This window comes from Leptodactylus fuscus, chromosome 5 (assembly GCF_031893055.1).
Source record: "Leptodactylus fuscus isolate aLepFus1 chromosome 5, aLepFus1.hap2, whole genome shotgun sequence".
Taxonomy (NCBI): Eukaryota; Metazoa; Chordata; class Amphibia; order Anura; family Leptodactylidae; genus Leptodactylus; species Leptodactylus fuscus.
Genome location: NC_134269.1, coordinates 83,121,563 through 83,135,104, shown reverse-complemented (window position 1 = coordinate 83,135,104; position 13,542 = coordinate 83,121,563). Strand labels below are relative to the sequence as shown.

The 13,542-nt window shown below is 39.7% G+C and overlaps 1 protein-coding gene across 1 annotated transcript; it reads right to left on the bottom strand.

Moving 5' to 3' along the window:
- Nucleotides 1-8,428: 8,428 nt before the first annotated feature.
- Nucleotides 8,429-9,700, bottom strand: LOC142204516 (bone morphogenetic protein 7-like). The gene is made up of 2 exons (XM_075275832.1): nt 8,691-9,700; nt 8,429-8,579 (listed from the first exon to the last, which is right to left on the bottom strand). The coding sequence occupies exons 1-2, from the start codon at nt 9,698-9,700 to the stop codon at nt 8,429-8,431; spliced, it is 1,161 nt and encodes a 386-aa protein (XP_075131933.1).
- Between the last annotated feature and the right edge of the window lie 3,842 nt (nt 9,701-13,542).

Genomic DNA, 13,542 nt, shown 5'->3' with positions numbered 1-13,542 from the left:
ATTTTTTTGATAAAAATCTCCTATTTAAAAGGGATCAATAACATTATGAACTGCAGGCCAGGTCGCACCCAAATGTCATTTTGTGGTATACTTACTAATGTTGGAGGACTATTTTACCAGTGACGCTTTGGATTTGTCTTCATGGGAACTACAACTGCAATTTTTCTATTTACTAAATTATATTAACATGTTTACTTTTCAACTTCTCGCATGGAAACTTTATGTGCATAAAATGTTTGTATTTTTCTTAAAATGGTTCAATTTTTATTTTGAGATTATAAAAACATTTATTTTTGACAAAATTATTGAGGTTGTAAGAGATTAGAAAAAAACAAAAACCAGTGTCACTCTTGTCAATGGGCCACATCTGATCAGCTGAACAATGTAAAATCAGATTTGGCCCATGTATAAGAGAGGAACTGAATCTGGAAAAGTCTCACAATTATTTCTAATATTATACAACCCCTTTAATTAATTTTGTGTTTGTGGGTCTGTATCCTTTTAATGCAGAACTCAGTCCAATATAAACAGAAGTCTAAGTCTATAGATGATTTCATTAAAGACCAGATGCATTGGCTAACTCAAATAAAAAAATATTTGTATGATAATTGTAAGAAGTATGGCTAGAAATTTCTCATAGAGCAAGTGACAGCACTTTATATACACAATGGTGAGCAGTGATTGGATGGGGATGTTTAGGTTGTGCTCATACACTTGAAGGCTAGCTACACACGACCAAGTTTCATCCATGAAACCCGGTCCATGTGTTAGCCGGACTTACCGGCATGAACTTCATGGGACCCTTAGCAGTATAGTTATATATGTTGCTAGGGGTCCCTGCCTCCCAGTGACATACTGTCTTGTATTGTCACTGGGGGGAGATTAGGAAGAGATTCAGAGCACTGTATAGAGACTTATTTTTCAGGCAATGCTTTCTATGTAAACATACCTGGTAAATACCACAATGTGAATGCACTCTCTTACTGGGTGACAGCATGAAATGCCTGTGATGTATCTCATGGGGTATGGTTTCTTATTGAAGAGTCACAGCACTTTATGAAGATTTATTTTTCACACAGTGCTACATGGGGAAATAGTATGTAAATGAAATAGCCCAACAGAATGCTATCTACAGTTGTGGCCAAAAATTTTGAGACCGACATAAATTTTGTCACAATGTTTTCTGTCTCAGTGTTTTTAGATTTTTTTTTTTTTAATGTAAATTGTGAGCTCCATATATGGATCACAATGTACATTTTTCCCTATCAGTATGTCTTTGAAGAATGGAACCAAAAGCTGTTTAGCTTCTAGGCAGCAGCCAACCAAGGACGCCATAAATGGACTTCAACCGAGTGCTCCCTGCTTCCTGGGCCCCATGGCATCTGCATGATCCACCCCCATCAGATATACACCACACCAAAATAATTGCCACGTCACAAGATTTAACAAATATCCACAATATCCTCTAGAGGAGTCTTTGCTGTGCTATTGGTACCAAAAATAATCACAGAATGAAACGTGTTGTTGCGTATAGCACAAAACTTCACAGTTATGAACAAATCTCCTACGTTTATATGCAGCAGAACTGCCCAAGCTACAAAAAAGCCCAATACAGTGGAATATGTCATATTGCCCTTGAGGTCCATTGCATAAAATTGCATTTAAAGTAGAAATGAAATTTCATAAAACCTTCTAAGAATATATGGAACACTTTATTAATCAAAAGAATATGTGTCCGAAAGGCTAAATAAGAGAAATATAAGTGCAAAATAGAGAGCTGCTGCTATATTTCAAAATATAACCTATTTCTTTCTGCTGTGATTTCTGCTGTGATTGACATCCCTCAACTAAGCTTGACTTCTTCTGTTAGCTCTCCACCCCCTTGCCTGGAATAAAATTTAGTAAAATAAAAGTTATTTTTCAGGAGGATTCCGGCAAACATATCCAAGTGAGCCCCAACCCCAGTATACCAGTATTACTGCCTTTTAGAGATGAGCGAGTACTGTTCGAAACGGCAGTTTCGAATAGCACGCACCCATAGGAATGAATGGACGCAGCCGGCACGCAGGGGGTTAAGCGGCAGGACGCCGGCCCGTCTGCGTGCCGGACGGCTCCATTCATTCCTATGGGTGTGTGCTATTCAAAACTCCCGTTTCGAACAGTACTACCCCATTACTACCCCATCTCTACTCGGAGTGCCTTTAACCTAAGGGTTTGTCCGGAATTAAAAAAAAATAAATAATAAAAGCACGGGGGGTGTAAAAAAAATGTAATTCATTTATTCTTACCAGCATCCTTCCCTTCTGTTCCTGCATTGGATTGACTGTCTTCTCCGCTTCTTTGTGTGTATATAGAGTAGCTGCAGCGATGACGTCACATGGAGGGGACGAATGCAGCCATTCACTGTATTGATTGGCTGTAGCCATCCTCCCTGTCCATCATTGTGATATGACCGCTGCAGGTGCTCTGAGCAGTGGAGAAGACAACTTGTTCAGAATGTGGAAATGGAGGGAAAGATGAAGGTAAGTATAAATGCATTTTTTTTTTAACATCTCCTTTGCCACCTACATGCATTTTATAATCCCAAACAACCCCTTTCATAAAGGCTACCTTATATTGATATTGCCCCCCATATAAACATGGGCATTTTATCATTATTAATGTATTGTGAACTCAATAATGTCCCTGAAGTGTGGGAAAATCCCCCCCCCCCCCAAAAAAAAAAAAAAAAAAAAAAAGAAAAAGAAAAAAAATAGAGAAATTAAGCTCAGGTATCCTCAATCCCCTGATGCAGGGTTCTCAAACCTCCGCAGCCCCATTCTTCTTCTAATCTGTAAACTGCAAACCGCTTCAGTCCTGCAGCCTAACAAGTGCTGCGACCACAACACTTCTTGGTCCCTGCACAGTGACATAAAATGTGTTGTGCTGAAGGTGCCTTGTAGGTGTATAAGTTAATAATGGTAGAGCAAGTAAAGACTTCCTGCTCTACCATTGTATCAGTGTCTGCCAATAGAATAGAAATAGCTGCTTTCTAATTGCTGGTGTTTGGTTGTTGCCCCCTCCATTACAACCCCCATCTCAGCTATGCCTCTGCTTATTACAGCTATGAACTGATATACTGCATGAAATGTTTTTAGGTGAGATATACTATTTACAGGGCTGCTATCTAATGAACAACATAGCAAAGTAAAAACCAAAATAGGCAACAATGCCATTAATCCTATTTAATTTAATTTATTTCCTATCATTTGAAGGAATTGAAAAGCTTAGAATTCTGCGTATTTATAAAACTGTCATGCTTACCTATTCGGTGATATTCAGTATATATCACTTGGAGCAAAGAGGTGTTAAGAACTGGTGATAGAATAAAGCTCATAAATGATAAATGTGCCCTTGGGCAGGCAGCGCTGTAACACGGTGACTTGTATGTTGAAGCATTTCGTCTTTGAAATAATGTGCCAGTTTTATTGATGGCCACCACTCCTCACATCCTGAAATTATGACGGCAAAAACACCTTTAATAGTGAGGGAAAAACTGCCCTCTGGTCTGAACAAAACTCAAGAACTAAAAATGTAGCGGCTGCTGTGGTCAGAAGCCAGGTGGCATTATTAATAAGAAGGCATTGGCAACCTCTCATGCAGGAGATAATTAAATTGTAACTTTACTCAAACACATAATTACTTTTTAGCAGATCCTTGATGTCATTTTATGTCCAGCTATAAATTCAATGGTTTAATGAACGAATAGTTCAATGGACAGGAGCTTCTGTTCTCATTACCGTCCATCTTAAAGTGATCTCCACCTTCTATCAGTATGTTGCTAAAAGGTCTAGGTTCGGAAGAGATTACATTTCTGATACTTTTATAACTGGTGAAGCTCATTTTATTCTGATACAGAGACCCAAACCCTTTATGGTACATAGTCATGGATTTGATGGATAACACAGGTTTTTAATAATTATGTAAAGGAAGGCCATGTACAGCCCTATATGAGGATGAAAAAAAAAAGTGGTGACCACCATAAAGATATAATACAGAAATGGATTAATACAAGCTTTGGAGCCCATTTTGATTGCAAATCACAATTATATTTTAGGGTGAACGTTCATTTAGCCATTAACGCTGTCACTATGGTTTAAAGGGATTCTACCACTAAACATTTTTTTTTTGTGGATAAGACGTCGGACTAGCCTTTAGAAAGGCTATTAGTCTCTTACCTTTAGATGTGGTCTCCGCTGCGCCATTCCTTAGAAATACCGTTATTTACCGGTATGCAAATGAGTTGTCTCACAGCGATGGGGATGGGCCCCAGCGCTCATACACCAATGGAGGCGTCCCCACCGCTGCCAGAGAAGTGTCTCCAGCAACGCCTCCTTCTTCGTCAGCAGTGTCATCTTCAGCGTCTTCTTCCACCGCAGGCTCGTAACTTCTAGGCCTCGGGTAGGGCAGAGCAGACTGCGCAGGCACACAGGCCACGGAAAAATGGCCGCTAACAATACTGTGCAAGCGGCAATTCTGACATCTTAACCACACAAAAAAAAAAAAAAAAAAGGTTTAGTGGTGGAATTCCTTTAATACACATGTATAAGCTTAATAAAATAAGTTAGAGGATGATGCCAATATAAAGCAAAGATGTGATGGATCATATTTATTAATATATTTGGATGGTATGTCTGACTGAAAAGCAGAGCATTTTACATTTTGAAAACCAAATTTTTACAATTTTTTTTTTCAATAAATGCAGAGTATTGGTTAATGTTTACCATTAACATGAATTAAAAAAATATATAAAAAAAATCTTAAATCAAATGGGTAAATTAAAGCAGCTCAAAGTTATTGCAAGAAAAAGTGACACCAATTTTGAAAAATCGGGCCATGTCATTAAAGAGTTAAAACCTTCACTGTTGGTGGCAGTGACAGTAAATGTTATCCACACTGGCTGGTGCAGCACTCTTGGCAGTCAAAATGATGTCCATTATTACTGATGGGAAACTCACAGTAAATGATTGCTGTGATGAAATTAAGTGTCCAGAAGATTCTCAGAATGATATTTTACGCCACCGATTATTCACTGACCGTATAAGAAATCATTCTGCGGCCAGTATCCATTGATGCTGTGATACATATTTATATGCCAGATAAAATGTATATTGGCCAGAATATATCTGAATATGTCCATATTCCACAAGAACTTGAAACCATCTGAATAATTACTTTTCCTCTACATGGTCTAATAGGATCAAGCATCAAATGTCTGGCGAGGGACTCACACGGACGCTGCAGATTTCGTCAGTATTTCACTGCAATTCTTTTAAAGCACCAGTTTTGTTTTCCATAAACACCACAAATGGTGATAAGCACTTAAGATACTTTAAGTATGTTTAGATGATTACAAATGCTTTTTACTTTTCTTTTCCTTCTGCACTGATCTCGCTCAATACTACACTAGTAAAAATCATCATTTGTCAGCTTTACGGTGTAAACGCTGGAGGAAATCTCTATTAGTTACAAGCTTGCTTAACCTTCTCCAGCAGTTTGTGCACCTAGATCATGTTTATGATGAGGCACGTTTTTATAATTTGACCATACACTCCAGGGGCACAGATGATAGAGTATGGAAAATGTTGGTTTTGATAAAATTGCCCTACTGTTTTTACTCCACTTTGATTCCATTTTAGCGTTTGACAATTTCACTTAGATACCAATTACACTAGAACTAGTTATCTGTGGATATCGGCAAAGCTCACGAGATTCATTTTGTGATGAACTTGTTTGGATAGAACCTGAAGTGGTGTTATACTTTGGTCTTATCTGACTCCTTAGGCCGGGTTCACATGGTGTTTTTTGACACAATCTGTATTAAACCTGACTCAAATAAAAAAACCACCTCCCATTGAATTCAGACTGATTCAGCTGAGGATGTCCACCTTGCAACAATCCCTCCCAACTAAGCCCATTCATTTGCGCCTGATCTGGAGCGGAATGCTGCAACTGGATGCCAGTGTCCTGTACTGACATCCAGTCGCAGCTATTTTTTTCTTTTTTACCAGATTCTGAGGCAACCTCCATGTCAAAATCCGGGAGAAAAAACAAAAAAAAAAAAAACCCTTCTGTGTGAACACAGCCAAAGTGTAAGGCTCCGTTCCCATGGAGTAACGCGCCGCACATTTAGACACGTATCAGAGTGAGCGCTCAAAACAGATCTCATTCACTTCAATGTGTGCCGGCTTACGGGCGCTACACTGAAATCAATGGGAGACTTAACCCATTGATTTCGACTTGTAACGCACATGAGCCGGCACACATTGAAGTGCATGGGATCTGTTTTGAGTGCTCACACTCTGACATGTGTATACGTGTCTGTATGCGTGGTACTCTGTGGGAACGGAGCCTAAGAAGTCAAGGCCCAGGGTAGGTGAAGAAACCACTTACACTCACCTTACCTGAGCATTTTCACAGCATCTGTCTGGAAGTTCTTAATAGCCTCTTCAGAACTCTAACATCATATGCCCCAGGGTCACTGCTGAGGCCTGTGATTGGATCTCAGTAGTCACTCCAAGCATCATGACATCAGCCAAAGACCTGAAGAAAATTGTGGAGAACTGTCCATTGGAGGGATCCATGAAAATAGGTGAAAAATATGTTCTAATAAATTAACTTGCACCACCTTCAATTTAAATTCTTAGCATCTGTTAATAGGCAGATTTAAGATTACATGTATGAACAGATTAGACATTAGTCTTGCTTCCCCTACTGCCATAGAAAACGGTTCTCACTGTATACTTTTGTATAGTATACCGCCATGAGAGAAAGTTGGCTGCTACACATGCCTCTGGTGCATGCAAGACCAATTCCAGACATTTATCCAAAAGGAATTTTGATGCCACAGCACCCACCACATTACCTGCCATTGACAGCCAGCATCAACGCCTGTTGCAGTGGTCAAAAAAAAAAAAAAAAAAACCCAAAAAAACACAAAAACACACCCAACCCGAAACCTGGACCGTTCAGAACAAATCCAGGTTCTACTTGGGAATCTTATGATCAGTATTGAGTATGGAGGCCTCATGGTGGGCACTTAAATCCTGCCTTTGTTGCATAGTGACATACTGCCCCAACTAGTGGTGTTATGATCTGGGGAGTTAGCACTAGCAGTTATAGAAGGCGCACTCAAACAGGGATCAGAAAGTGAAAACCTCAAGAACCTGGGCAGTTTGCTGTCACGTCAATACACTATTGAAAGCAAGCTAGTTACAGAACGTCAAAGAGGAAGCGATTACCCTTACACAACTAGCAATACAAGTGTGAGAGGATTTTAAACCCCCCCCACACACACACATAAATGGTCATGTTTGACCATCCTTGCTCTGTCAGATTAAAGTATCTTTAAGCCCTGACCTATGGCCATTTATCTAGGGCCCACACCTTCCTGCAGATCCCTGTTCCATCTTCACAACTTTTGAAATTTTGTAATCCTTTCCCTTTTGTTTCTTGAAGGCCCTCAAACTTTGTTCACTCTGCCCTGGACCAATGTTTAAGGCTTCCATTTGTCAGGTGCAAGACGCATGCCCCTTTTTTTTTTTTTTTTTTTTTTTTTTATTAACCCCTGCAACTTATCAATTTCAAAGGAGTGGACAACCCTGAGGACAGTCAATGTAAAGATATAAAAAGCTCTTTACAGGTACAAAGCATTGTATGTTGCCGAGTATAGCAGTAGGTCTTTCTTTTTCCAGCAGTTTCCCTCTTTAGGCTGAGACCCCAAATTGCAGAAACCGGTTTTTTTTGTTGCAGATTTGAGCCAAAGCCAAGCAGGTCTACAAATATATGGGAAATTTATAGGAAGGTCTTATACTTATTCTTTCTGCTCAATCCACTGCTGGCTGCCACTATAAATGGCTGCTTTTCCTGTGGGCCACTTCGGCCAACTAAACCTACAAACAAAAGAAAACAAAAAAAACAAAACAAAACACGTGTTTCCACAATGTGTGGCCTCAGCCTAAATGTTTTAGGCAACAGCCTTATAAGAGCAAGAGAGTAGTTAAAGATTTCATATTCACACAATTTTTCTCCTCTTAATTTAAGTTTGATTTAGTTTTGGCAATGAAATTAACAGCTTTACTCTGTTGCAAATGTGATTTTATTTTGATAAAACAGTCACATAAAAACAAAGTTTTCAGCAAACATCTCCCCCCCCCCCCCCCAACCTTTTCAATTGATTAAAAGGTACTCAATCTTTGCATGTGGTTCAAGCTCTGGAGACCTACGCAACAGCACAGTAGGTCTGCTGATCAAAGGCAGGACAGACATTTGCCATAAAGGTGAAAGTGATATTATCCACCCTCCCCCCCCCCCCTTATTTTCCCCCTTGGTCTCAGAGGGCCATGCAGAGACTTAAAATCTAGTGTTCATTGCAATAGGCTTTAAAAGTTTAGTGACATCCACAGGATTGAACCACCATGTTTTTATACTTCTTCAACAGAATGTTGGAGTGATCGTCAAAATACAAGACTGTTATATCCTGAAGTTCTTTAGGCACACAGCAAGGCTTAGGAACAAGCTCTGGAGTAAGAAAATGAACTAGAGTTTGGATAATTGCATGATTGGTAGCATTCATGTAAGAGTTCAGTGGAAAGACGCATTCTCCATCACAGTAAAAAGCAGCGTAGCCTTCTGGAGCAATTATCCAGTCCTGCCAGCCAAGCTCACGGAAACTTACGTATAGTTCATGCTTCATACATGCCCGGCTTCTGAAACTCTGGTCAGTTTCAGTGTTAGCACTAATGAAGGCCTCTGTAGCATTGTTTAAGAGGTCTTCATGCTCTTTAACTTCCATTTCTTTGTATTTATTCCAATGGTTTTCACTAGTTGACCTTACACTACGGAAGTGGATAGCTTCTGATCTAAAAAATGCCACTATAAATGGCTGCTTTTCCTGTGGGCCACTTCGGCCAACTAAACCTACAGATCTTGGTTCAATGCTTTTGTGGTCCAGAGTCTCAACCATCAGTTGTAGCTCAAGATTGTTCTTCAGATTTACAACCCAATCAATATTAATTCCAGTAACATCAAATGTCAACCATCTAATTTCTGATCCATAGACAGTTTGCATATCGAGCTTCAGCAACTTGCTTGTGTTCTTTAGAGGCACCTGGTAGACACTTATCTGGTAGGCTTCATTATGTGGCATTTGGTCTTTATATATTTTTAGCTCAGCAGCTGTCAACTTTTCCCTAGTAGGCATGTCTGAAAGATTAAATCGCAGTTCTTTTCTATAGCATTGTTCGCAAACCTCAGTGTCATTCTCAAGCAAATTGACGAAACTCATTACGAGATCAGCATCAGCGAGGAAGAGACTCTCATGGAGACCAACAAATGAACTTTCGTCAGGTTTTAAAGATTGTTTAAAGAGACTGAACTCCACGGTTTGTTCTTCTCCAACATGCATTGACTTGTACAGATCCATCATAAACATTGGTGCAGATGTATTTTTCTCATGAAAGTGAGGTCTTGGTCTATGTGACAATCCCAAGACAGTTAAGATTTCTCTTTGGATCTCTCTGCGTTCACGGGCCCTCAACTTTCTCTGCGAAAAGCTGGGATGAATAGTATGATCAATTGCTGGATCTGCAGTCACAAGTGTTAAAATATAAGACACCACTATGACTCCCACAATGGTCCTTATGTTGGATGTTAGTGTCATTTCCAAAAACTGTCACTGCAAAATGAGAAAAAAAAATAAATAAATTTGATCAGGACACTACCCAACAATAGCAGAGAGAACACGCAGAGAGAACACACACACACACACACACACACACACACACACACACACACACACACACACACACACACACACACACACACACACACACACACACACACACACACACACACACACACACACACACACACACACACACACACACACACACACACACACACACACACACACACACACACACACACACACACACACACACACACACACACACACACACACACACACACTTTAATCCAAAACTCTGCAATTGAACCAATTGCTGCATTGTGATTAAAAAAAAAAAAAAAAAAAAATCCATTTAGCTTTTACAGGCAACAAGTCAGTGGTGAAAATGACCACATTCCAGGTTTTGATGACCAGTTCAGCAAGTAGGTTCTCATAATTAGCGCCAGCTGCTCCTCTAACGGATACATCGGTCACAGAAATAGCTGGATTGCTAAGGAGGGGAGGGGTACGCAAATCCCGTTATATAACAGTCTGCAAGACAGACTAGAGCGTGATCCCCAACAACATGATCCAGGCTTCAGCACTCCATGATTCTGCATTGTCACAGCAGCATCTGTTACCTTGAACTGCAAATGTGATGCTGTAGCCACAATACCGCCTTTATAGCAATATTGAAATAATCAACATCTGTTCACACATTAGGAGGAGCCTTTATCGAGCTGCTAATGTTCAGACTAGGATTGTCCTGCATTCAACAGCAAAGTAGTTAAACATTGCAGCTCATGAGGAGAAACTCAGTTTGGCCATGATGCTACTGTTTTTGCTCCTTATTCCCATTAACATAAGATTAAGCAAGAGACTAGTTTAATAGTTTACTTCACCTACAACGGCAGACTGCGATATAGTGATGGAATGGATTTGATTTTTTTTCTTGCAATCTAGGGTATCCTGACGTGTATTAAGAGTAAACTCATTGGGGCATAATTATATATATATATATATATATATATATATATATATATATATAAACACTGAAGAAAAATCTAATGTTTGGAGGTGTTGGGGGGGGGGGTATCAAGTTTTGTTTAATAAGATAAGCTCAACATTTGTGGCACAGATGAAGTCTTGCATGTCCAACTTTATGTCTGTGCAGGGAAAACAAAAAAAAAACAAAACACCCCACACACTTTCAGAGCAGAGAGGCTACATACAGACACCAGCAGTTTTCATTAAGAGCCCATTGAAATGAAACCTGTAGAAAAGAGTTTGTAGTTTTTACCCAGGAACTTAGGCAGAATCAAAGGATGGACAGCAGCACAAATGTGGATATCACATTACAAGTTAAAGAAAAAAAAAAAAAAAAAAAAAAAATTATATATATATATATATATATATATATATATATATATATATATATATATATATATATATATATAATTGTGGTAGTGAAGCTATAAAGAAAGCGCTCAGGTTGCTGCAGATACCTTACCCAGCAGTATCTCAGAAAGTGAAGACATCAGACTGCTTACCCCTTTGGATAAAAATAGGCTTTAAAAGAGTCCTTGTAGGTAACTAGTCACTTATATCCTATTGCTTATACAGAGGGAAGATTTTCCACAACAATTCTGAGCATTCACTTCAGCCTCTAGTTCATCTAAATGTTAACACACCAGTTTAATAGGAAGCCCATCTACTACGGTTTGTGCAGTAGAAGATACAAGAGACCATGCCATAGAGTTTTCTAAACACATCTTCCCCATTGGTGTCAGGAGCATCAATTAATAAACCTAGCTTTCTCACAGAACATAGAGGGGGGAAAAAAAGAAAAAAGAATAACCACCAAATTCTTACATTCCAGTTCTGCCAGTAGCAAGATGCCAGGAACAATCCACAGCTTCAGAACACAACTGAATTCACCCTTTATATGGTTTGTCCACAGCCTTCACATCTGAATCCTATAATGGTTCACTAGCAAGACTTGTTCAGAGAAGCGATAGACTAGCAGAAAAGAATGAGAGTATGTAGTAGTCCACTATAATGTGACATGGCCACAATCTACAAGAACTGAGAACAGGGGAAATCTAGATAGGGTTAATAAATCAAGTTTGGAATGTGTTTGTGGGATCAGATTTACAAGTGTCAGGATGGAGCAGTAGGGTATAGGAATCATAGATGCACTTACATAAGCCAAAATACAAGTCATAAGAACCAAGGGCCTTTGCAATTCAAATATAGCATCTATATGCATCACTATATGCATCTATAAGCATCTATATGCATCACTACAATGGGGATTATTCAGCATCTGCCTCTTTTCTGCTCTACATTTATTACAGGTGCAACACTTTTAAGACTATTGTTACTGGGGTGTCCTTGATAAATACTGTACACGCAGACAGAAAGGCACACTTGCACCTTTTTAATGTTGTGTGACATAACAGGCTTCTTTGTGTCCACGGAATATAAATGGACACTAGGCGGAGAGGCTGAAAATGCTCATGGGCGTTCACCTTTAAAAACCCATTCAAATGAATGGGTTATAAAACCGACCACTTGCAAGCTGTCCAGTTTCCCCAGGGATTACCACAAACATCCCAGGGCGGACAGCAGCGGCAGTGTGAACGTTGCTTAAGGCCAAGGCCCCATGTTGCAGAAACACAGCTTTTTCTTAATGTAGATTGTGAGCTCACAATGTACTTTTTTTTTTTCCCTATCAGTATGTCTTTTTTTTGGAATCTGCGATGGAAATCCATGCAAACACAGGGAGAACATACAAACTCCTTGCAGATGTTTTTTTTTGCCTTTGGCGGGATTTGAACACCAGGACTCCAGCACTGCAAGGCTGCAGTGCTAACCACTGAGCCACCGTGTGGCCCCTGAAACACAGCTTTTTCTGTTGCAGTTTTTTGAGCCAAAGCCATGAATGGATACAAAAGTATTGGGAAATATATAGGGAGCTCTTATACTTTTCCCTTCTGCTCAATCTACTCCTGTTTTTTTCTAAACAAAATGCAAGAAAATCTGCAACAAAAAAAGGCTGCATTTCTGCAATGTGGGGCTTTGGCCTTAATGTCAGTTAGCTTAGATGTGTCATTATAATCTATGAGCACTATGTTTTTGTTTTTTAAGGCCTTGTTCACATCTGCATTGGTAATCCATTTGGGGGAGGCCGCACGGGGACCCCCCGAATGGATTACCGAACGCACTGGCAAGCGGTGTGCAGTGAAAGCACATGGACCCCATAGACTATAATGGGGTCTGTGTGCTCTCTGCCTGCTGCCCGCACAAATCATGTGGACATGAAAGTAGATCACGATCTACTTTTCTGTCCGCATGTTCCGTGTGGATACCGCACGGAGAGCACATGGACCCCATTATAGTCTATGGGATCCATGTGCTTTCACTGCACACCGCTTGCCAATGCATTTGGTATTCCATTCAGGGAGTCCCCATGAGGCCTCCCCCAAATGGATTACCAATTACCAATGCAGATGTGAACAAGACCTTAAAAAACAAAAACACATAAAAAAAGAGCATGTGAAAAATAAAGCCATAAATGGGACAAATGATAAATAACATCCATTGAGTTGTGGGCAATCTTAAGTAGGAAGGTGTGAACATAAAGGCAAGTTGCAAGAACTGAACATACCTGTATTTAGTGGAAAACAAGTCCACGTTACAAAAGGTGCTGAAAATGTCTTCCTCCAACGTCCACACTGTCGGTGGCAGCAATTTCATGCTTCCTGTCACCTCTAACTTTTTTGACAATTTTGTGATGGTTTTGAAGGTAGGTGGGTTTCTCCCTGCAAATTTCT